This window comes from Schistocerca piceifrons, chromosome 4, assembly GCF_021461385.2.
Source record: "Schistocerca piceifrons isolate TAMUIC-IGC-003096 chromosome 4, iqSchPice1.1, whole genome shotgun sequence".
In the NCBI taxonomy this organism is placed as follows: Eukaryota; Metazoa; Arthropoda; class Insecta; order Orthoptera; family Acrididae; genus Schistocerca; species Schistocerca piceifrons.
In genome coordinates, this window is record NC_060141.1 from 377,377,680 (window position 1) to 377,404,420 (window position 26,741).

The window sequence follows — 26,741 nt, forward strand, 5'->3', positions numbered from 1 at the left end:
AAGACAACAGGAAGCAAGAGACATAGTGGATGACTGAGAGTCAGAAGGATCTTTGGAGTGGAGGAATCTGTGGAGAAGACTGGGACAGAGTGGAGTTGGAAACATAGTGGGAGGACAGGAAAAGAAGGAAAGGTATGCGTTCCAAAGGAACCCAACCAGGGACAAGAGACTGTAGAAGGTGACGGTAGTGGTGATGCTCAATTTGATATCTGACTAGATATTTGTGCAGCTTATTTCTAGGTAACTCCATTACCTGCAAAAAGCCTGGGGTAATGTTAGTGTTGTGTGCCTGGTCGTTAACACACACCATGAACAGCAAGTGTCTCACACACTTCACTGCAGTATTCCTGAAAGTATTTTTATATATGTTAGTGACTGTCCATCCAAGATAATATACTGTGTCCTACCTGTCAAGAAATCTTCAGTCCAGTCACAAATTTTATTTTGTACCCTATATGATCATACTTTTGTTTTATTTATCTGGTACCCAGTCAAATTATTTTTGAAAACAAAGAAATACTACACTTAACTGATTTCTTTGATCCACAGTTGAAAGATCTCCTGTGAGAAATGTACAAGCTGAGATTTGTAAGAGCAATGTCTTTGAAGTCCATGCTGGTTGACATTGAAGACATTATTCTGTTTGAGACCCTGATTATTTGAAGTCAGACTATGCTGTACAATTCCGCAACAGGTGGACATTGGAGCACTGGAGAGATTGGACAATAGCTTTAACAATTACTTACTTTATCTTTCTTGTAGACAGGTGTGACATGCTTCCTTCTAATCACTGGACACATGTTTTCATTCAGGGCATCAATGATATATTATAATTAAAATGGCAGCTGGATTGGCTGCAAATTCTGTATAGAATCTGACAAGGATTTCATTGTGCCCTGGCACATTGTTATGTTTTTTATGGTTTTAGTTGTTTCTCATCATCAGAGCCATAAATCTTGGCAATAGTGGAAGAGGTAAACTGGGGCAGTACTTCTGTATCTTCGTTAACTAACTAATTAATTAAACTAAACTCTACCCTGAACAGGACATGAAGGCCCAAGGGCACTGATTGGCTGCATTGTCATCCTCAGCTCATAGGCATCATCACTGGATGCGGATATGGAGGGGCATGTGGTCAGCACACTGCTTTCCCGGCCGTATGTCAGTTTCCCAGACCAGAGCCAATACTTCTCAATCAAATAGCTCCTCAGTTTGCCTCACAAGAACTGAGTGTACCCCACGTGCCAACAGCACTTGGCAGACCGGATAGTCACCCATCCAAGTGCTAGCCCAGCCCAATAGCAAAAGAAATTTGAAAATGGAGCTGAAAGTTTTTGCTTTGGCTTTTATACTGTAATTTCCAGTTTCTCTCTCACCCATAATGTCTGGACATAAATTTTGCTGCCACTGACAGCCATTACATATGACCAAGAAATCTTGTGACAGCCAAATTAGTTTGATTCATCATCTCTCTTGCTCTATAGACTTATGCTTTATTTTACCCCTATTATGCAGTACTTCATGTTTCTTTAGAAGTTTATTTACAGAAACCACATGCCATGGAGCGTCCCTCCCACCATGAATTGTTCTACTTGGTACATATCTACCCAGTGCATGGTCAATTTGGGCCTCAGTTCCTATACCTGCTCCTGCCAAGAACTGAATGTCTAAATTCCTCTGTGAGATACAGCATGACTGATTTTTTATCCATCTACATCAGTGTATCTGTCTTACAGAACCCCTTAATCTCCCTGCTTATTTCAGTTGCCCATTATATTTTTAGTAGTAATTGTTACAACAGTTGCTTCATACCCACTGATATCAGTGTGAGTATAGACATCCTCAGAGAGATCAGGTATATTTGTTGACATTAGATGAGATATATTTGCATAAATGTCCAAGCTGTTTGATCCAAGCAGTTTTCAGAGAAATTGTTTGGTATTACATGGTGTACAGCTTTGCTTCCGCTGTTTGCCGATAGGTGGTGACAACAGTAAGGAGCAGTTGAAAGAAACAGATCACAGACGTCAGGCAGTTAGCTTGGACCTAGGTCAACGTAACCTCATTCAAACATTAGTCGATTTGTGTCTGCATCATAAAGTTGTTCTTGATTGAAAATGTCAGTTTACGAGCTTAATTCTCGTCATTTGCGGGAGATGTTACTGTTTTGTTTCAATAAGAAGAAAACGGCGGCTGAGTCTCGTCGAATGCTCTCAAGTACGTATGGTAAGGACGCTATTAGTGGAAGAAAGTGTCGTAAGTGGTTTCAATGCTCAAGAACGGTGATTTTAACATCGTAGACCGGCATAGTGGTGGAAGAGAGAATGTTTTCGAAGGTGCAGAATTGGAGATGTTGCTGAGTGAAGACTCGCGTGAAACTCAAGAAGAATTGGTTCGATTAGTGGGAGTGACACAGCAAGCCATTTCAAAATGTCTCAAGGCTATGTGCATGATTCAGAAAGAAGGAACTTGGGTCCTGTGTGAGCTGAAACCAAGAGACATTGAATGTCGTTTGTGTGTTTGTTAACAGTTGCTTCAGAGGCAAAAGCATAAGGGATATCTGCATCACATTGTGACCGGGGACTAAAAGTGGGTTCATTACGATAACCCTAAATGCAAAAAATCACGGAGATATCCTGGCCATGCTTCCACATCAATGGCCAAACCGAATATTCACAGCTCCAAGATCATGCTCTGCATTTGGTGGGACCAGCTTGGTGTGGTGTACTATGAGGTGTTAAAACCAAGTGACATAATCACAGGTGCTCGTTATTGAACACAATTAATGCGTTTGAGCAGAGCATTAAAAGACAAACAGCCACAATACAGCAAGAGGCTTGATAAAGTGATTTTGCAGCACGACAACACTCAACCCCATGTTGCAAAAGAGGTCAAAAAGTACTTGGAAAAGTTAGAATGGGAAGCCCTACCACACCCGCCGCATTGTCCAGACATTGCTCCCTCTGACTATCACCTGTTTAGATCAGTGGTGCATGGCCTGGCTGACCAACACTTCTGGTCTCATGAAGAAGTCACAAATTGGATCAATTCTTGGATCGCTTCAAAAGATGAAAAATTTTTTTGACACAGTATTCGTACACTGCCCAAAAGATGGGAGAAAGTATTGGGATGCTCTGGAAAATACTTTGAATGGTACATGTGTAACCAATTTGTTTCATTAAAGCCTCAAATGTTAGGGAGAAAACAGCAGAAGCAAAGTTGTACACCGTGTAGTATTTTCCCAGTTGATTGTTGAATGATTTAACACCTCTTCCATCAACAATAGTTGGGGAATATATGTATTTGAAAGATCAGGGGTTTTCTCAAGTTCTCAGTTGCATCTGGGGAGGAGTCTGGTGGTCGATAGAAGGAGCCAATTGTACTTTCATGCCTACCCTTGGTACTGAGTATTGGCCAAACAGTCTCACATGCAGCTTCAATCTTTGTGTCAGTGAATACCAGTTTCTTGTCTACTATGATGAATACACCATTTCCATTTTCCAGTAGCCTTCCATTGTAGTATATACATAGACTAAGCTCAAAAATTTCACTGCTGTCAGTTTTGGGTTTTAGCCCAGTTTGTGTAGCTTATCTATTTTGCATTTTATCAAACCTCAAACTGAATTGTGTATTAGGCAGCTTGCCCCTTCTGTTCACTGGTTGATTTGATTTAATCAGGAAGACAAAACAACAAGTGGTCTTAGCATCCTGTTGCCCTTGCCGGAACTAAGTTATCTCTTCCTGTCATTCTAGGAGATCCAGCCAGTGCCCTTGAGGACTAGTAGGAGTACTTTTACTAGGCCTTCATTAGACACACTCTCTTTAGGAATTAGTGATACAAATATTTATTTACTGTTGGCCAGTGCTTCACACTGGAAGACTGTGGTGCAGTTTCATCCCCTACATCACATGGTCTACACTTAAGGGCTTTTTTCTCTATTCTCATCATGCATAAATGTTTCTTGAAGTTCCATTGATGAGTCATTAAACTTACTGTGAGTTTATTCCATCTCTCGTTCAAGCCCAGGATTGAAGAGCTTCTCTTTAAACATCATTTCAGCATCATTAGTTTGCCAGTTTTGTTCTTTGCTCTTAATCCAGAGTTCTGTGTGTGCTCCCTTTTGATCCAATACGTAGAGGCTCTTGCCCATATCCTGGCCAACCTATCAGCTTCTTCACTACCAGCAATAACTGAGTGACCAAAGACCAGCAACAACATGTTAACTCTGGTGCTTTCCCCTAGCCTTACAAGGGATTCATGGCATTCTGTGATTGTCTTTCATCTCATTGCAGTGGATGACAGAGATTCAGAGCTGTTTTGCTGTCTATATTTATGTAGATGCTATGATCTGTACAGCTTGTAAATTTTCCTCTGCACACACTATGATAGATAATATCTCCATTTGGATTACCATAGCCAGCTTCCCTAGAAGAACTGCACACTCTAGTGTAGGCCATCCCTGTATACCCCAGCCCCAGCACCTTCAATAAAACAAACTGTAACCTGAACGGTGTCATGATTCATTCTTCCACTGCTCCCTACTCCAATTGTTTTGTCGGAAGGTTTATTGAATCAGATGACATTTCGCTGACTATTCCTATATTCACCATATGCATTATCTTAGTGTGGGATTCTGGATATGATAAATACTTTCAGTTTTTAACCTGTATGCTCCTACTGCTGCCTCAGTTGTAACACAAAGATGTATTGGGGGTACGTTCAGCAAGGTTTCCACAATGGGTGTTGTGCTAATTCTACCTGTTATGCCGAGGCACTCCAGTCTCTACACTTCCTGGAACTCCTTAGCAGCCACCCTCTGTTCAATTTGTGTATAAACTGTACTTGCTCCTAGGACTTACATCACAGTTTTTTCCACAAGCCGTTCTAAAGCACGTAAGAGCACCTTTTGCCTTGGAGCTTATATTCTTTATGCTAGGGGTCCAGATTAGTTTCACATCCAGGGTTAATCATAGTTACTTCTTCACCCTCCTCTGTGGCTAAAATTTTGTCAAACAGCTCAAGTTTCCAGTCTGAGACCTGGATATGCTTCCTTGCGAATGGTACAACAACAGATTTCTTGGGACTGTCCCTTAGATCATGTTTTTGTACCTCCATCCTCAGCCTCAGATAGATAGTTGGACTATGGTTGGTCAGCTAATAGATAAAAAAAAAAAATCTTTTGTGGTATTTTAACTTAATTATTACGTGAGGTTGCAATTTCTTATCAAATATTTCACAAAATTATACCAGTTGGATCATACACATGTATTTATATTCTGTAAGTCATGCGCGATTGGTACAATGTCGGGCTGATTTGTCCAACGATGGAATGGCTTGAAGGTGAGGCAATTGTGTTTACATTTTGGGTCCAGTATGTTGGAACTTAAATCATGGGTTAAGGGATTAAAGACATTAGAAAAACTGGTTAATGTGCATGTTAAGGAAAGGAGGTTAACTGAAGTTTCTCTACATGAGAACCAATGAAGTATCAAATGGGTAAATTGTGCAAATGGAAAGGTAGAAAAAATCTCTACACTGTCAGCAAACTGCTCTCTGTTTATTTTTAGATATTGAGGGTTTTTTTACCAATACGACCTTTGAATCCATGGTTAGAGCTGCAGCAGATCATGGTATTAATACCACAGTATTTAGGTGGATTAAGACAGTGCTGAGTAGACAAAAGGTAGAAGCCACCTTGTTGGATATGAGAATGGTGATCAATACCATCAGAAGGAGTTCACAAGGTGGGGTTTTGATCCCTCTACTTAGGAATTTAGTGGTGAATGAACTCATTAAAGAGCTAAACGCTGGAGGCTACTTTGCCAAGGATACACAGACAATTTAGTCATAGTAACACTTCGCAAATTTGCAAGTACCATGACAAAATGCACTCTGAACAGTGTGCAGAAATGGTGTAAGAAACAGGATCTAAGTATCAGAAGTAGCAGTAGTACCATTGGCCATATGTATAGATACAGACATATTGCTGATGGTGTAATCATTATCTCTCATAGGCTAACCAGCTGTAGCCCCACTGTCTGTCTGAGGTCGAGGATGTACATATTGAAACAGGATGATTGGGAAGCATGCTAGTATTTGGTCATACCAATCAATTCCGACCATTTCCTTGTTCTCAGTAACACAACTCGGTTTCAAAGACCAATTATCACCTTGTGTAATCATTTCAACTGTTTTGTGGTCGTAATATGAACGTCTTGCTTATCTTTCCATTTTACCAAGAGAATAGGATTGTAGCTCCTCATTCTGTACTGCCCTCTTGTTTAATTCTTCTTTACAGAAATCTTTTGGTGTATTCTTTCTAGTCGCGTGTATCAGTGACATTTGTTTTATAATTTTATGATAATGACATAAATAATTTTGATGAAGAGTACCAATTATCTGTGTATAAAATATGTGTAACACTGACTATGATAGCTCTTTGACAAAACTTTCGGAGGCCTTATTATCACAATTTAGCTTATCATGACAAGCGTATATTTTGAAGTCATAGCAATAACCTTAATATGACTTGCATAATTTGTGACATTTCATACCAACTTGTCCCTTTTTTATGGATTGAATTGTTTGTGAGATATCTGTCCCTTAAATTTCAGGAGTGATTCATCGATAGTAATGTCCTGTTTCACTGTATACACTTCTTTAAATTTTTGATTCAAATACTTGGCCACAGGTCTTAATTCACTCAGTTTGTCTACATTGGCAACCATATCATTATTTGCAAAGTGCAAACATCTTTCAAGCTGAAGGTATCTTTTTAGAGGCATTGTTTTTCTAAATAAGGGTGTCTCTATAACAACCTTCTTTGACCAGTTCTGTTGAATTCTTGGTTTTTATACCTGTGCCATTATTATGGACAATGCAAAATATTTTTTAATTTCATTACAATCTACAGGAAAACAGTTGTTGTTGATTCTTCGTATATTGATTGGATTGGATCAGGTCTGTTCTACACACCAGTTAGTCTTGGCTACAATATTCTCACAAAACATATTATCAGTATTATATTAAATATATTTAGTTTTCTTTTATTTACTCTTTTATTTACTCTTACATGATGTAAGATTGCCTCTTTCATACCAGGAATCATTGTGTAGTTCCAGATTTTTGGACTGGTTTTCTATTTCTTTCCAAATCCGAGGCTCTGGTAGTCATCCTCAATAATTAATTGCCTGCATTTTTGTCATACAGGACATATGATGTCACTATAGTTAGAGTTGGTAGCAGAAGTATTAACATAACCTCACTGTTCTCTTCACAAAAATTACATTTTGAAAACATTTTGTGGGGATACAACCCTGATACATAAGAACATATATTTCAGTGTGTGAATGTGACCAAGTATAAAATGTAACTGAATGTGATACAGAGAGATAATAAGAATCTTTCATGAGCCTGGCCTATGCTGTATGTGGTGGGGGCATCACAAGTTGCAATCGTTGTACCATAAGCCAGGCCCGTGATCTTTACATTTGGCCTGACTGACATGTTGTGGGCCAGGTCCATGCAGTTTACATTTCGTCCAGCCGATGTACCGTGATCCAGACAGGTGATAATCACTTTTGGCCTAACAACAACCTTCGCTGTCCTCCAATCATTAGAATGATTCACACTGCTACACTGGCTCTATGCAGTCTGCATAAGAATCTAATTTATTTTCCTTCTGCTTTTTGAAGTAAAGCCAGAAAAATGCCATCTGGCATGAAAACAACCTTCACTCTCCTCCAAGCATTAGAATGACTCTTGCTGCTAGATTGGCTTTATGCAGTCTGCATAGAAGTCTGATTTACTTCCCTTCTGATTTTTGAAGTAGAGCCAGAAAAATGCCATCTGGACCAGGTGACTTGAACAGTTGAAATGTTCCCACCAATCACTGGATATGCTTGAAGTTAACACTTCGACAGATTCCCAGTTGTCCCATTGGTTACCTGTAATCACATCACATCAAAGTACATCACAAGGATTAAGTCTCTCTGTCAGAGTGCACTGAGGAAAGTGGGTTTTGAGGAGCATGTCCAACCTCTTGTGCAGTGTCCTTGTATACTCATCACCTCCCTTCCTTAGTGTACCTCCTGATTGTGTTGGAATTCTTGGGAGGATTTGCAAAGTCTGGCTCTGACCCCCCTCCTCCTCCTCCTCCTCCTCCTCCTCTTCCTCCTCTTTCTCCTCATAGAACACCTTCCAAGATGATTGTTTTGCTTGCTTAATAGCATGATTTTATTTCACAAAGGCCTGATATTTCACCTATTGTGCTTGTTTTTGTGTAACTCGAGATCATTGTTATACCAAGGTACATACCTGTTTGTGTGTTTCTATGTGATTGGATAGTTCTCTGAGTAAGGGTCTTGGCACCAGATGCCACATCATCTGCCATTTCCTCTGAATTTATTGGGTTTCTTATAGAAGTTTTAATTTCGGATAAGTGTGAGTTTAGGTGTTTCCTATATGTGTCCTAGTCTGTTTTCCTAGGATTCTTGTAGGCCTTGGTCTGTTTAACTCCTATTTCAATCCTAACCTTAATACATGTACAGTCAGACAAGGATGACTCCATCACCACACGCCATTGTTTGACATAACTACACATTAAGATGGGCCCAAAAGTTATGTCAATTACTTATTGCTTTCTGTTCCTGAAGACAGGTTCCTTACCTCCATTGCAGATTCCTAGATTGCTCTCTAGTAGGTACTGAAGTAGTTAATCACCATTGCTACTAGTGTCGTTGCTTCCCCTCACTGGATTGTTGGTATTGGCATCATAGCCAACTGGCGATAGTTCATTCAGCTGCAAGCAGCTGTCTACAAGTTCCCATATGTCCGGGAAGGAGCACTGTCCTCTCAAGGAAGGTAAGTGGAGGTCAGTACAGATTCCCTCATGCTCTTTTTCTCGTGCTGTTTTATGTCTGTGGTCATTTATTATCTGGATCAGAATTTTGCCATTTACATGAATGTAAATAAATTTACTGGGGAATTTTTTAGATTCCTAGTGTAAATCAACTCACTCCCAGTTCCTCTTAGTTCTGATAGCCCTCCCTTTATATAAATAGGTGTCATGGATCAGGGCCTTGACCAACTTATGTTTTATCAGAAGGCGACTCAAGATGGCAGTTCCCCCTTACTGTGCTGCAGGTTTGTCTACAACACATATAGCCACTAGCTTGTTACCATTGCTGCTTCTGATATCCATAATCACCTTGATAGTAATCTGTGGCAACCGTAAGTACAGTGTCGACCCTGCTTCACATTGCCTACACGGATTTCTCACCAACTTCCACCACAAGAGTTTGCCCATCAGATACAGCCGTCTGGTTGATTATCCTCCAGTCATCTGTTAAGATTTTCTAGTGCTGAACTTGTACATTTTCGAATAAGGTCTTTGGGGAACTTCATTAAGTAGTAAGGTACACAAATTCATGTCTTTGCATTCTTGAATAGCTCGTCTGCTATTTTGACCAGCAGCTTCACCTCCTCCCATGGAGATATCGTGGGCACCCTTTCCTTCAGCCCACTTACTCTTCCCATCCCTTCACAGACAGAAATTAGAGCATTTTTGTCTTGATAGACCCTACTGCTCCTGGAACTGGAACGGTAACCTGCATCTTCCCAAATATTTTCAAAAAGAACCATCTGGACTAACTCCTCCTGCTGCAAGCTATTATCAAGAAATAGTTATCCCTGCTAGATTACTGCCATCCTTAGAACTGCGATGGCAGTAAAGGTTACATTCAAGTTGTAATATCCCTGATTTCTTTTTTCAGGGCTGGAAACTGATACGAACACGTAGTTTGTTTTAAAATATGTGTACACTCATGGTGAATGTGTAACAGAGATGCCACACAGTACTCTAGCTGCAAAAGTGTGGACTGTCTTTTTATAGTTAAAATGGTGACGTTTTCATATTAAGAACAGTGTGTAATCATTCATTTTCTCCATTTGCGTGGTGTGACACCGATAGGAATTCATTGCCTCTTGAGTGAGACATAATGGTGTCACGACTGTGTCTAATGTCCATTCACAGGTCTGACAGTTCAAAGAAGGCAGCACATAATGTGACAACAAACCAAGACAATCTTGGCCTCGCACTAGCCAGTCTGATGACATGATGCCACGAGTGGAAAAAGTTGTTATGGAGGAATACCAAATGTCTGTGGAACACATCGCCTTCGAAGTTGGCATTTCTGTGGGACCTGTGCACCCAAACCAGCATGAAGACCTAAAATGTGAAAAATGTCCTCCAGGTGGGTGCCATGAGTGCTGACAAGATGACCACAAGTTTGCTTGCTTGGCATGTTGCCAGGCAATGAATCGATCCTGAGACAAAGTACCAGTCAGCTCGGTGGAAGTGCACACACTCATCAATTCCAAAAAATTTTGAGTAAGTGCCAGAGCTGAGATAAGGATCGTGGCCATGTTCTGGGATTCGTACTCATTGCATTCCAAAGGGCACTACGGTGACAGGTGCGTCCTACTAAGATGTTTTGAAGAACAAGCTCCTTCCAGCATTGCAAGAAAAATAGCTGGAAAAGGCTGCGTGTTTGCTGTTTCACCAAAAGACAATACATCAGTGCATCAAACTAATGTGACATTGCAGTTTCTTTGGGACAACAACTTTGAAGTGATTTCTTGTGCTCCCTATTCCGCTGACATGGCTTCTAGTGACTTTTGGCTCTGAGGTCGCAAAATTCAGTAGCCATGCCGATATTGCATAAGCAGTTTTCCAGCGATCAAACCAAATTCCTAGAGAAGCATTCCCAGTCTTCATGAAATGATGGCATCGCTGTTGTGAAAAATTTGTACAGGTACAGCGAGATTTTGTCAAAAAGTGTTACAATTTTCATGTGATTACTTTGTGAGGAAAAACAAATGGAACTGTTACAACTTGAATGCACCTTGTCTGTTGCCATTTTTTTCTGCCTAAACTTTTGCTGGATCTGGTTATCTTGGGATGAAGGAATAACAAACTCCTTCCTCATTCTCTTACTCCCTGTCTTGAAATGGGAGGGGTCTGTTTAGCCGCTTCACTCTGAGGCAGGCTATTCTTTGAGGTCTTAGGTTCAAGACATTTTAATATCCTCCATATGTTCCTAGGAAGCCATTCTTTGTGTTTTTTTTCTCTTTGTTGTCTTTGAAGTTTCCTCCTTTGTGCCGTAGACAGGGCTTTGATCTTAAATCTGGTCCAGCATCTCAGTGATATTTTCCACTTCTGTTTACATTGGTTCAGTGCCCAGTGTTTGGATATTGTAGGTATCATCAAGTCTCTGAGTTTTTAGATTAGTTACTGTGTTGTACATTTTTGTCCCATGAGACTTGGGGGTACATTAGCCCATGCCCATGATCCCCATACCAATGTACAATTAAGGAGGTTGCCTAGAATCCCTGAGGCTCCATTCAGGAAACTTCCCATGTGCCACGCACCCCTTGGATCAGGTTACAACTTGGCTTGGGTGAGTGCTTTCATTTCATCCTAGTTGTCCCATCTGACACACATTTTCATGTGAATTGGATAACACAAGGAGGAGTACTTATCCCTTTCATCCCATAAAACGATCTACTTTTGTGTGGGGCCAAATTCCCTCCACAACATTAAATCTATTAATTACTTCTGAAAACGTTACTAGAGATATCAGTGATCCAAATACAATCCTTAAAAAAATTATAACAGTTTAGATCATAAGGCACATCTATTTAAAGATGACCAGTTTTGACCATCACGTGGTCATCTTGAGACTTACACCTATTTTGAAGGATAGGAGCTGTGTATGGAGCAGGAACCACTAAATGATGATAGTCAAGAGGAGGATCAGTTTACTATTGTCGTGCAGCAATTCTGCTCCATAGGCAACCATTGTTCATCAAAATGGCTGTAGGGCAGAAGAAAGTTATGGGATGATCAAACCCATTCACCTTTCAATAAATGTGCCATGCGATCTAGACTGTTATAATTATTTTCAGAGAAAAGGAAATGTGCTTTTGAGGGGGCCATTCACTGTTTCTCTTTAAGTCTTTCGTACTTTTGGCTGGGGATTCAACAATGTTTGTGAATGTTCGCATAATATTTGCATTCTTTGCACTTATTGTTCTGCCAGATTTTCTTTCACTTCAGTTTTTTGATGTATACTTTCATGTATTGAACACTCCAAATCAAATTATTATGGAGGAGTTCACTGACTTTTGCTGACTTGTTTGGGTACAGTTCATCCCCTAAGTTATCTCCACTTTAAGACCTGAATCCTCATTTTTTTATTTTTTTTAATAACAGAAGTTCAGTGTATGAGCCTGTATGATTTCTAATGGCCTCTACATTCCAAAGTTTTTGATTGTTAGTAATTCTGTTTTTGCGGACAGTTTTCCACTCCCAAGGCAAGAAGATGCACTGTGGATCCATCAGCTTCTCCGTCTTCTGATCACTTATAATAAAATTAATGAATTGTGAGGTTTTGTTTTTTTGCATCTAAAGTTTAGTTTTTGTTAACATTTTGTATCTTGTCATTAACTAGCAGCCTGTGCCATGTTCACACAGATAGTACTAACAGGGAGAGGTCCCCAGCAGTGGGATCGACTTTTTGAAACAATCTATACATTTTATGATGGTTAAGATCCAAGGTATCATATGCAAAAAAAAAAAAAAAGGCATTAAAAAGTTGCAGCAAATAGTCTTGTTGTGTGATGTAATGGATAGGATTTTATCTTCACATGCAGAAGGTTGTGGTGCACTAATTTGTTTTATTTTAAAATCTTTATTGAAATTACTTTGATTGTCATTTTTATTCAACTGATTGATTTAAATGTAATTTTTTATTTCCATTCCTTTGTCACATCATTTTAATCATAATATCAACTTCTTCATGTGCTCTAATTTTTCTTTCTATCATTCTTTTTTTCCATTTGAAATATTTGTTCATCTGTTTTTAATTAATTATATGTATTTTGATTTAATTGCTTTTGTTTTATCACCCTGCTTTTTTTGTCCACATTATTGTGTTAATTATATCTATATCTCACTTTGTTTGAATTGTTTTATAATAGAGGGAAACGTTCCACGTAGGAAAAATATATCTAAAAACAAAGATGATGTGACTTACCAAATGAAAGTGCTGGCAGGTCGACAGACACACAAACGAACACAAACATACACACAAAATTCAAGCTTTCACAACAAACTGTTGCCTCATCAGGAAAGAGGGAAGGAGAGGTAAAGACGAAAGGATGTGGGTTTTAAGGGAGAGGGTAAGGAGTCATTCCAATCCCGGGACCGGAAAGACTTACCGGGATTGGAATGACTCCTTACCCTCTCCCTTAAAACCCACATCCTTTCGTCTTTCCCTCTCCTTCCCTCTTTCCTGATGAGGCAACAGTTTGTTGCGAAAGCTTGAATTTTGTGTGTATGTTGGTGTTCGTTTGTGTGTCTGTCGATCTGCCAGCACTTTCATTTGGTAAGTCACATCATCTTCGTTTTTAGATATATTTGTTTGAATTGTGTTATACATCATTTAACATGCATGTTATTTTGTCCGTAGTACAGTTTTGTTTTAAATGTTTGTATGATGGTTACCATGCAAAAAAATTGCACATCTGGTAACATAAAAAGCATTTTTCACACCACTGTACAGCCATTATAAATAGGTTGTTTGGTCTTTTGTTTCTTTAACTGATAGATCAGAATTTTCAAATAATTGGGTGTTATAGCAGATAAATATAATTTGATTCATATTCACAAAAATTTCAGTTGGAAAAAGAATAATATAACAAAAAATAAAAAATTTAAAAAAAATCATATGGAAGTTAAAATAATGTGTCAAAAGAATAGAAATAAAAATAACATTCAAACCAATTAATTGAATAAAAATAATGATCAGTCTTTTCGATAAATATTTAAAAATAAAATTAAATTACTAGAGCTGACGAGATTCAAAGCCACAACCTCTTACCTGTGTAGCTATCATCCTGTCCATTGCACCACGCAACCAGACTATGTACTTCGACTTTTTTAAAGTTATTGAGCATCACAAAAAATTCCGTTTTTTGTCAGTTACAAATGAGGGCCCACCAGAGTGAATGGCTACAAGGTATGATACCTGGGGTCTTAACATACATCACCATGTATTTGGTTTCAAAAAGTCGATCCCCCAGCTGGCGACCTCTCCTTGTAAGAATCCACAGCAAGAAGACTTGTTTGTTTTATAATATGGAGTGATATACATAATCCTTCCTTGTAGGCTAGTCTGTTCTGTTTGTGAAAATCATGCCAAGATCCCAACAGTCACTCACAAGATTAGCCTGAATGTACAGACAAAAACTGTGGCTGGGGACTTTATTTATAATTTGTTGATACAGATGGATAGATAGATATAGATTTCTGCAAAAGTTAGTATTAATGATGCTGAATTCGTGAAACATTTTAAAAATTTTGTTATATTATTTGTTTCCTGTGTTTTTATTGGTTTTCATTGATCTCAGGGAGTTACTGAGCATTATCAAAGAAGGTGGTCGAAGTTTATCAAACTCTTTGCCCCTTCATGCTTCTGTTGATAATATGGTGAGAAGAATTTTAAAAATCATCCGAGAAGAATATATCTCAGCACAACAGGTATGTAAGTATCCATCACTTTGTTTAATATTAACACACTGAATTAGTATACATGGCTGTAACTTAATGTTGGGAAATGCAGAGTCTTAAATTGTAGCTTCACTTTTGAAAAGATAAAATAATTTGAAGCACACAAATATAGCTACAGGTTAGATGAAATGATATTACTTACTTTTTAGGTAGGTTCTGGTAACTGCATAATTAATGGGGCATTGTCTTGCTTGAGGTGCGAGAGGGGAGAGGAGTCATGTGCATATGGTCTGGTTGTGTGCGCAGATTAAAAGTCAGTAACTATACATTCAAATGCATAATTTATTATAGCCTCTTGGTGTGAAGTCTCTGTGCACATTGGTGCAGCCTTCAATAAACTTTCATCAAATTTGATTTTTTCTAATATCTGTGTGCAGTTTGATTCAAATTGCATCACTGTAATACATTTGGTGCATATCTTTAATATATGGGAAACTCCTTTTAACCCTTAGCTGCTATGCATGTTGACAGGAACATAATTACTATGGAGGGATCTGTTGGGCTACCTTTCCATTCTGTTTATACAGAACCAGTGGTCTGCTGACTGTATGTTTACATTACTTCCTATTGTTCATAACACTTCTTGGGAGTAGGCTTTATGATTTTTTTTTTAACAAATCAGAATTTAAAATACCTGGACAATTAAAGCACAGCAAAATTTATAGTATATTTTTATTAGTGTGTTCTAAAAATAACAGTTGATAGTTATCTCTTTACTCACTCACCTCACAACGTAACTATGTGGAAAAACACATTTCTTTTGTGAGAAATCATGTGAAAAGTTAGATCTGACTTTTTTCAAAGTAGATTGACTATTGTGTTCCATAATTCTACAAAGGGAGAAACTTTAGCCATTTTAATTTTAAAAGAACAAGTAATTTTGTATTGTCATGAGGTTCTGAATCATATTTTAATCACTTTCAACTTCGTGCATTTCATACAACCTGCTTTGACATACTCCAAACAAATTGGAACACCTCACAGTTGACACATATATCTTGTTGTCTTCTTCATAATGGGGAGTTAAAGGGCAAATGTTTTTTTTCAAATTCTTCTGTCAGTGTCTGGTGTTCCTCCCTTATGTCAAATATTCTTCTGATGGTGTCACTTAACTTTCATGGCAAGCATCCAATAGATAGTCTTATGCTTCATATGAGGCTCAGTAATGCCTCTTGCTGCAGTCTTCATGAAGATCCATCTGGCCTTTACTTCTACCTTTGGATAAGTTTCGTGTGAAACGTAAGAATTCACACCAAAAGCAACATCCACCACTGTGAAGAAAATGACCGAAGACCATTTTCTTACCCAGCAACTTGATGAATAAGCTGCATACTTTTGGTTGAGACAGTCCATGACACCTTTTGTCATGTTATAAAACATGATGATCTCAGGTTTTTCAGGGTTAAGGTAATTATTTACTGCAGGGTGCATGGAAGTCACTTTTTAAATAAAAAAGTTCATTGTCTAGTTTTACTGACAAGTACCAGTTGTCACCTGAAGTATTTCTCTGCATATTTTCAGTAGGTTTCATAGTCAAAGAACAGAGTGTATGGGAACACTAGAAGGGTGTGACCATTGCTGCCTTTTCCAGAATAAATATATGTGTTATACAAGTAATTTGTACGAGCATCAATCAAGTGCTGAATTTTGAAGCCATGTTTTGCCGGGTTGTTTGGCATATGCGTTCTAAACCCTCATCCTCCACAGATAGGTACATGCATGCCATCGACACACACAGTTGCAGCTAGTAAAGTAGTAAAGTTGACTATTTTGGATGTAATGTAGAAAGATTTGTGAAATTGCTGCTGACTTGTTTACTTTCTTTCTTTCCTCCTGGTCATCTTGTTGTCAATCGCAATGCAGACAGTAAAAAGAGAAATCTTTCTTCACTAACAATACATCAGAAAACATCTCTGCCTGTTCAGTCGGTTGCAGACCAGCTGTAAACTGATTCGTTCCTGGATTTGTCAATGGCTGAATACACCAATAGACAAATATCTTGGGTAAAGAACAGACAGATTCCATACCTCTAAAACAGCAGTGTTTTCTTAGAGACTTTCCAAAGTCTGTGCAGTTCAGGAAGCTGCAAGATGATGTTTTGCTGTCTTATTCTTATGTTAACTTGTGACTGCTATTTTCTCTATTGAAAACAGTTTATTACTGAGGAACTAACGTGCTCCACTGTCATCAGCTGTAACATCTTCTTTGCTTTCAGTTCCCTGCTCCAGATTAGTGTTGTGATCACTAAATATCTAGAAATCAGGGTCATTATCCCTGTCATCAAAGTCTTCATCTGAGAATTTATTTAGACGTTCTTTGACATCCATGTCTGTCTCGCATAAAACATTATGTGTAGAAGCTCCCCTTCCCCCTCCCATGGAGAAACAATAGGATTCAACAAAAACACAACACACAAACACTATGGTACTTTTTTTTTCTCTCTCTCTTTTCAATACGTGAATGGAACAGGAAGAAGCCCTAATGATGCACTATTCGCGAGTGGAACAGGGTTGGAGGGATCAGATGATGGTACTGAAAATACCCTCTGCGACACACCGCTACGCATTGCACAAAGATTTGCAGAGTACGAGTGTAGATGTATCAGTGAAAACAACAAAAAAGACTTCACATGATAATGAAATAACATCTATTGAAGATGAACTTTGGGAAGTGATGATTATTTGTTGAAGTTTAAGCTGGCAGTGGAAAATGAAATGAATGAACCTAAGTGAGCAGATGGAAGAAAGTGAGCATAATAAAATAAGTGATTGCAGCAAGCATGGAAAAGTATAATACATTTAATAAAACTATTGCAGTGAAACATCACTATGACATAACATTTTGATTTATAGATTCTTTCAACATTTTGGCATGCTTACTAGGAAAATGAGTTGATAATAACATGAAAGTATTCCCAAACAGTGAAAGATTTAAGTTGAATAATAAGACAGTAAATGTTTCTATATGAGTATGTAACTGATGATCATGTTTTGCTTCATAAAGAGTTGTCGCTTATTGAAGTATATATCAGAGAATATGAAAACTAAAGAACATGCAAAGTGAGGTGTTTATTTGAATGTAAGACATTACAATATTACTCTGACATATATTTTGAAACCAATATCTTCTTCCCACCCATGAACCGTGGACCTTGCCGTTGGAGGGGAAGCTTGCGTGCCTCAGCGATACAGATAGCCATACCGTAGGTGCAACCACAACGGAGGGGTATCTGTTGAGAGACCAGACAAATGTATGGTTCCTGAAGAGGGGCAGTAGCCTTTTGAGTAGTTGCAGGGGCAACAGTCTGGATGATAGACTGATCTGGCCTTGTAACACTAACCAAAACACCTTGCTGTACTGGTACTGTGAACAGCTGAAAGCAAGGGGAAACTGCAGCTATAATTTTTCCCAAGGGCATGCAGCTTTACTGTATGGTTAAATGATGATGGCATCCTCTTGGGTAAAATATTCCAGAGGTAAAATAGTCCCCCATTCGGATCTCTGGGCAGGGACTACTCAGGAGGACGTTGTTATCAGAAGAAAGAAAACTGACGTTCTACAGATCGGAGTGTGGAATGTCAGATCCATTATTCAGGCAGGTAGGTTAGAAAATTTAAAAAAGGAAATGGATAGATTAAAGTTAGATATAGTGACAGTTAGTGCAGTTAGGTGTCGAGAGAAACAAGACTTCTGGTCAGGTGAATACAGGGTTATAAACACAAAATCAAATAGGGGTAATGCAGGAGTAGGTTTAATAATGAATAGGAAAATAGGAATGCAGGTAAACTACTACAAACAGCATAGTGTACACATTATTGTGGCCAAGATAGATACAAAGCCCACGCCTACCACAGTAGTTCAAGTTTATATGCCAACTACCTCTGCAGATGATGAAGAGATTGATGAAATGTATGATGAGATAAAAGAAATTATTCAGATAGTGAAGGGAGACAAAAATTTAATAGTCATGAGTGACTGGAACTCGATACTAGGAAAAGGATGAGAAGGAAACGTAGTAGGTGAATATGGAATGGGAGTAAGGAAAGAAAGAGGAAGCCGCCTGGTAGAATTTTGCACAGAGCATAACTTAATCATAGCTAACACATGGTTCAAGAATCATGAAAGAAGGTTGTATATGTGGAAGGAGCCTGGAGATACTGGAAGGTCTCAGATAGATTATATAACGGTAAGACAGAGATTCAGGAACCCGGTTTTAAGTTGTAAGACATTTCCAGGGGCAGATGTGGACTCTGACCATGACCACAATCTATTCGTTATGAACTGTAGATTAAAACTGAAGAGACTGCAAAGAGTTGGGAATTTGAGGAGATCGGACATGGATAAACTGAAAGAACCAGAGGTTGTAGAGAGTTTCAGAGAGAGCATTAGGGAACGACTGACAAGAATGGGGGAAAGAAATACAGTAGTAGAAGAACCGGTAGCTTTGAGAGATGAAATAGTGAAGGCAGCAGAGGATCAAGTAGGTAAAAAGAGGAGGGCCAATAGAAATCCTTGAGTAACAGAAGAGATAATGAATTTAATTGATGAAAGGAGAAAATACAAAAATGCAGTAAATAAAGCAGGCAAAAAGGAATACAAACGTCTCAAAAATGAGATCGACAGGAAGTGCAAAATGGCTAAGCAGGGATGGTCAGAGGACAAATGTAAGGATGTAGAGGCACATATCACTAAGGGTAAGATAGATAATGCCTACAGGAAAATTAGAGAGACCTTTGGTGAAAAGAGAACCACTTGCATGAATATCAAGAGCTGAGATGGAAACCGAGTTCTAAGCAAAGAAGGGAAAGCAGAAAGGTGGAAGGAGTATATAGAGGGTCTATACAAGGGCGATGTTCTTGAGGACAATATTATGGAAATGGAAGAGGATCTAGATGAAGATGAAATAGGAGATATGATACTGCGTGAAGAGTTTGACAGAGCACTGAAACACCTAAATTGAAACAAGGCCCCAGGAGTAGACAACATTCCATTAGAACTGCTGACAGCCTTGGGAGAGCCAGGCCTAACAAAACTCTACCATCTAGTGAGCAAGATGTATGAGACAGGTGAAATACCCTCAGACTTCAAGAAGAATATAATAATTTCAATCCCAAAGAAAGCAGGTGTTAACAGATGTGAAAATTACTGAACTATCAGCTTAATAAGCCACGGCTGCAAAATACTAAATGGAATTCTTTACAGATGAATGGAAAAACTGGTAGAAGCTGACCTCAGGGAAGGTCAGTTTGGATTCTGTAGAAATGTTGGAACACATGAGGCAATACTGACCCTATGATTTATCTTAGAAAGTAGATTAAGGAAAAGCAAACCTACGTTTCTAGCATTTGTAGACTTAGAGAAAGCTTTTGACAATGTTGACTGGAATACTCTCTTTCAGATTCTGAAGGTTGCAGGGGTCAAATACAGAGAGCAAAAGGCTATTTACAGTTTGTACAGAAACCAGATGGCAGTTATAAGAGTCGAGGGGCATGAAAGGGAAGCAGTGGTTGGGAAGGGAATGAGACAGGGTTGTAGCCTATCCCCGATTTTATTCAATCTGTATATTGAGCAAGCAGTAAAGGAAGCAAAAGAAAAATTCAGAGTAGGAATTAAAATCCTTGGAGAATAAATAAAAACTTTTTGGTTTGCCGATGACATTGTAATTCTGTCAGAGATAGCAAAGGACCTAGAAGAGCAGCTGAATGGAATGGACAATGTCTTGAAAGGAGGATATAAGATGAACATCAACAAAAGCAAAATGAGGATAATGGAATGTAGGTGAATTAATTTGGGTGATGCTGTGGGAATTAGATTAGGAAATGAGACCCTTAAAGTAGTAAATGAGTTTTTCTGTTTGGGGATCAAAATAACTGATGATGGTCGAAGTAGAGAGGATATAAAATGTAGACTGGCAATGGCAAGGAAAGCATTTCTGAAGAAGAGAAATTTGTTAACATCGAGTATAGATTTAAGTGTCAGGAAGTTGTTTCTGAAAGTATTTGTATGGAGTGTAGCCATGTATGGAAGTGAAACATGGGCGATAAATAGTTTACACAAGAAGAGAATAGATGCTTTCGAAATGTGGTGCTACAGAAGAATGCTGAAGATTAGATGGGTAAATCACATAACTAATGAGGAAGTATTGAATAGAATTGGAGAGAAGAGAAATTTGTTTCACAACTTGACTAGAAGAAGGGATCGGTTGGTAGGGCATATTCTGAGGCATCAAGGGATCACCAATTTAGTATTGGAGGGCAGTGTGGAGGGTAAAAGTCGTAGAGGGAGCAGGAGATGAATACACTAAGCAGATTCAGAAGGATGTAGGTTGCAGTAGATACTGGGAGATGAAGAAGCTTGCACAGGATAGAGTAGCATGCAGAGCTGCATCAAACCAGTCTCTGGACTGAAGACCACAACATCATCATCTTCTTATTGGCCAATGTATTTGAAAATTTCCGCTCTCTCTGTCTAAAATGTATGAACTGAACAATGCACATTATGTGATTTTATCTTGTTCATCATGGGATGCTTTGCTGAAAACCATTAATATATAATTGGAGGCATAGCAGAGAAGTTGTAAAATCAAAGAACAATCTATTCTTCAGTGTGAGCTGATCAGTCAGCAAATCCTTAGAGTTAAGATGGGAATGTTTACAAATTTCAAATCCTTGTAAAAGACTCAATTTGCAGTATTTGCCCATTATATGGCATCCTCTGGTAAATGATTTAAAGTAACTTACTTAATGTCAAACTGTTGTTGTGTTAGATTACACATCAAGAACTGGCTTGTTCACATTTTCTCAAGTAAATTTGTGTGATGATTTTATTGCCTCAAGTCAGTGTGTACCAGTGGTTTTTAATGTAACATGGGTTTTTTGTTTTTTAACTTGATTTCTTGTTGTAGCCATGGACTACAACTTTGTTTAATGTGTGGCTGCAAAATGCTAATTGGCTGAAATGCCTACCAAGTTATACTAAGTTTCATGTACTAGGTTCTAGCCAGCATTTATATGAGGTACAGGCATTGGTTCTACACTCTCAATCTTCAGTCAGCAATCTCCACACCCTGGCATTGTAACATGCGTGCAGCTTACTTACTTCCACTTCTGAGAACTCGTATCCAGCAATTGGTCTTGTCCCGAAGATACTGAAAAGTCAGTGCTTCTCCATTTGTCCTTGGCACCAATATTGGCTGATAATAAAGTAGAATGTTTTACTTGCCTTTGTTTATCTCCCTTTACAAGTAATGCTGTTTTAATACTTCTGTGATTGTACTACACTTAATCCAAGGTTTAATTGTCTTTTATATGCTTATGTTAAATATTTTATATGATATAAGGTTCATTGAATACTAGTGCTCCCACTATGCATACTGTTATTAAGATTTTATGAACACTAGCACTCATACTTCGTATGTAGACATTATAAATTCTCTTCAAGTTGTCAGTATGTTGGTAGACATTGCTTTGGTTGCATATATTGTGTATGATTTGTAATTTGAAAATCTGTTGCTTGCTAGCCATCACATATATTATGTATTCTTTTGTGATGTGACTTGATTTATTGATTCTTTAATGTAGATATATTGTGGTTCTAATGATAAATTATTGTACATTTGTTTTTAACATAATTTTGTGTACATTTTCTGCCGATTCTTTGTAGGACACTGTCATCTGATCCTTATTTGATGTCTGCTTACCTAAGTTTTCAGCCTATTTTGAACTGTTGAAGTTGACAGATTAATGTGTTGAAACCGGCTAAGTGAATCCAATAAGATTTTTATGAAGCTGAATACTGACTTTTTTCTTTGTTAATAATGAACCAGATGCATTTACTGTGCAACATTTTTTTTGTAATAGAGATTATGCTGCATTCAAGAATGCTTTATGTCATGTTTCCAGAATAAACAAGAGGAGGTTGATCCCCAAGAATCTCTTCATAAGATAGTAACATCAGAGGGTGATGATGATGATTACAGCAAACATATTCCACAGCTAAAATCCGCAATTCTTGAACATATCAGTGAGTTTCAAGTTGAACTTGAAACTAGGTAAGTATTTGCACCCATAGTTTTGACCCCAAGCCAAAATTCTCATGTTAATCCTTATGGACTGGTGCGTTGTATTATAATGTTAGTACTGATATTGGCTGTTGGAAACACCTCAAGCTTTAAGAGACTAAAGAGGTTACTCTGCAGAACTTCTATGTTGCAATATTATTGAACAATGAAATGTCCAAGATTGAATAATGACAATATTATAAAAAGGATAGATTGCTACTCACTATATAGAGGAGACACCGAGCCTCAGACACACACAACAAAAAGACTGCTGTACATTTAAGCTTTCATCAGCTGAAAGACCTTCTTCTGAAGGAGAGAACCCCCCCCCCCCCCCCACACACACACACACAAATCAAACCTCCCGACTGCACCTATCCTGTCCCCACCACGTCCCTGCTGGTCCCACAAGCAGCACTACACCTTCCCCAATTCCTACCGTCCTATCCCTCCCCGCCCCAGCCGCCTCCTTGCCTCCACCACCTGCACCAGACTGCTCTTCTCATCAAGCACAAGTGCAGACCACAGTCCAACCTCAGCAGCCAGAGGCATTTGTTATGTGTGTGTGAGCTGTGCTTGTGCAAATGTGTGTGTGTTTTCAAAAAAACGGAAACTCCAGGTTGGTATTTCAACAATGAAAGAAAAGACAGTTTGTTACTTACAATATAGATGACACATTAAGTTGCAACCAGGGACAATTAAATACGTTTACTTGTGTTTTATGCCTGTCTGCAACTTAACACATCGTCTTTATGATAAGAAGCAATCTATCTTTTCAGAAGAAGACCTTTCAGCAGTAAGCTTAAATGTGTAGAAGTCATTTTGTTCTGCTTGTCTGTGGTTCAGTGTCTCCTCTATATACTGAGTGGCAATCTATCCTTGTAATATTATTGTAACGAAGTCTTAGACTCTTCAACATGTGTATACAATGTAAATGCATTGGTAATATTATTTTAAAGATTAACACTAGATAGCAATAAAAATAGTAATATTTCTTTCTTTCTGTGTTCAGGTGGTACATATCTATCGCTTCCATCAGCATTATTTTATGCTTCATTCCAAATCAGAAACATAATTTTTATATAAAGAACATCATTACACATTGTAACTATATGACTTGCACATTTTTTATACACTTCATATAGAGTTTTTTTTTTTCATGTCTTTACTTCAGGAGCGCTTTGTACATCTTCCCTTCTTGTTTTATCTATTGTTCACATTTCTGTTAGCTAGCCCTGGTCTTTCTGCTGGAGGTTCTTGATTTTCATCTTCTTATGTTGTCATTTTGGCCTTTTACTGTTTGTTGGATTTGAAAATTCTGATTTCTTGTGTGTAGTGGGACTTTCCAGCTGATCTTTTCATTCTTGTAGGAACAATCTTCCGGTAATATTATTGGTCTCATTATTTCTGATAAATATTATTTAAGTATATATTGCAGAAATACACAGGATACAGAAAAATATTTCACATGACCAGTGCCTTGTTCTTCTTGATATGGAGTAGGTGGCACACATTTCATCCAATGTATTGACCCTTGCTTTTGTGGAATTGCACATTATGATGTTTTCAGAATTCTTTTTCTCTCAGGTACTGTCATCTACTTTGTTATTGAAATGCTTAGATAAAGGAAGTATGAAGTTCTTGTTCATCACATATGAAGTGATTGTCAAAACCTTTGAAATTCAAATAAGCATCTGTTTATTTTGCACTGCTTCACATTCACAAATTCAGGAGGAAATTTAGTTTTATTTTTATTAACAGTTCCAACCAAAGTAAGTTCTTCCTCAGCAGCTCTTTAGACAAGCTGCAGTTAGTACACCAATTGTCTGTTGTTACATTGTAGCCAGTCCCCTCAGTTGCCTTGATCAGTGAAATAAGGCCTTGTGGCAAGTTTGAAATGTTGTGTGACCTGTCTCTCTCTCTTTTGATCAGTATCTCCATGGCAAGAATGCACTAAGTCCTGGCATCACAGGTGGTTAGAATTTTCAGATCATATTTTTAAGTCTTGCTTGGAACATACTGGCAAAAACTACGCTTTCCTCTGAAGGTGACCAACTGTTCATCCACTGTAGTATATTCTGACACTGCAGTTCTTGTTACAGTTTGCCTGGAACATTTCACATACTTCCTTAGTAGCTGTAAGGTTAACCATTTTCATTCTCTCTTGTGTGCTTTAAATGTCTTCAAACCATATGTGTTGGGTTGGCAGAAGAGCCAACACCGTGTTACGAGAGGAGGCCGAAATGCACGCATTTTAGCTCACGCAGGCTGGCGTGAGGAGGGAAGAACTATACTGACGTGAGGTCTGGAACATGACAAGGAATGAGAATTCAGAAAGTGGACATAATTAGTTTGATATTTAACTTTAATCCATTAATGATGAACATTGCTCTTGATGGTACATGATTCACAATATTGTCTGTTTAGAAGACATAGTAACTGAATATGGCGCCTTGCTAGGTCGTAGCAAATGACGTAGCTGAAGGCTATGCTAAATTGTCGTCTCTGCAAATGAGAGTATCTGTAGTCAGTGAACCATTGCTAGCAAAGTCGGCTGTACAACTGGGGTGAGTGCTAGGGAGTCTGTCTAGACTAGACCTACCGTGTGGCGGTGCTCGGTCTGCAATCACTGATAGTGGCGACACGCGGGTCCGACGTATACTAATGGACCGCGGCCGATTTAAAGGCTACCACCTAGCAAGTGTGGTGTCTGAGGGCGACACCATAGTATGCGTTGGAATGGGAAATTTGTTGATTCCAAAACCATTTCTGCCCCAAAGGTCCTGTTGGTTCATATGATCAAAGCAGTGAAAACTAGCCAAAATAAATATCCAAACAAAAGCCTCAATTTCAGCCATATCTTTTGTTTTGTTTCTAGGGAGAATTCCCTCACGTAGATTTTTTGAACATACTTTCATCAAATAACAAAGGAAGCAGTCTAAAATTGACTTCACTATTCTGATTACATGACTCACACCTGGTAGTAGACTAACAGTATTTTGAGGTTGTGCCCTTACATTTCTTCGTGGAGGGTTCTTCATCCATTTCATTAATTTATCTTTTTCGAAATACAAATTGTTATATTCAAAACTTGAAGAATGGAAAATCTGGGATGGACTGTAACACCATTATGAAAAGGATAGTTGCTGCTCACTATAGCAGAGATGCTGAGTCCCAGGTAGGCACAAAAAGACTGTCAGAAAGTGAACTTTCAGCCAACAAGGCATTATGATGATGGAGGCAAGGAGGGTAAGGAGGAGGCTGGGACGGAGAGGGGGAGTGGGGTAGTGGCCGGGGATGGTAAAGTGCTGCTTGTGGGAGCATACTAGGACAAGGCGGAGAGAGGGTAGGGAAGCTAGATGCAATTGGGAGGTTAGACAGAGGGCGGGGGGATGCAGTGGAAAAGGAGATTAGTAAAAAGACAGGGTGCATTGATGGAATAGAGGGCTGTGTAGTGCTGGAATGAGAACTAGCAGTACACCGTCCTTTACTCCATCAATGCACCCTCATTCTTTTTAATTCTCTCTTTTTGTGCCCCTGCCCCCCTGCTCACCATCTAACCTGCAACTAGGTGCTCTACCCTCTCTCCACCTTGTCCGAGTACAATCCCACAAGCAACACTTTACCGTCACCCACCCGTACCCCGCTATACTTGCCTCTCCCTGCCCGAGCCTCCTCCTTACCCCCACCACCTGGTTGTCTCTCCCAAGATGCGCTGCTGCTCACAGTCTGGCCCCAGAAGCCAGAGACTATGGCCATGTGTGTGTGTTGTGTGTGTTGGGGGGGGGGGGGGGGGAGTCGGTCTATTTTCCACGGCCTTTTTGACTGAAAGCTCACTTTCTGACAGCCCTTGTTGTGCTGTCAGTGACTCAGCATCTCTGCTATATGGTGAGTGGAAACTATTCTTTTCATAACACTGTTATTTTCAAAACTTACTTCATTATCATCACCATCCATACTATATGTTCCTGTTGTTCACACTTCTCAGATGACTCTGAATCTAATTAATCATATGTTATTTCTGCTTCAACTTCTTCTAGTAACCTCTG

The 26,741-nt window shown here is 38.8% G+C and overlaps 1 protein-coding gene across 1 annotated transcript in view; it reads left to right on the plus strand.

Moving 5' to 3' along the window:
• LOC124796371 (translation initiation factor eIF-2B subunit beta) overlaps positions 1–26,741 on the plus strand; it is a 79,469-nt gene that overhangs the window by 9,631 nt on the left and 43,097 nt on the right. The window contains exons 3-4 of the mRNA XM_047260532.1: positions 14,474–14,603; positions 22,535–22,683. Of these exons, the coding sequence (XP_047116488.1) occupies positions 14,474–14,603; positions 22,535–22,683 (279 nt within the window). The remainder of the gene's footprint in view (positions 1–14,473; positions 14,604–22,534; positions 22,684–26,741) is intronic.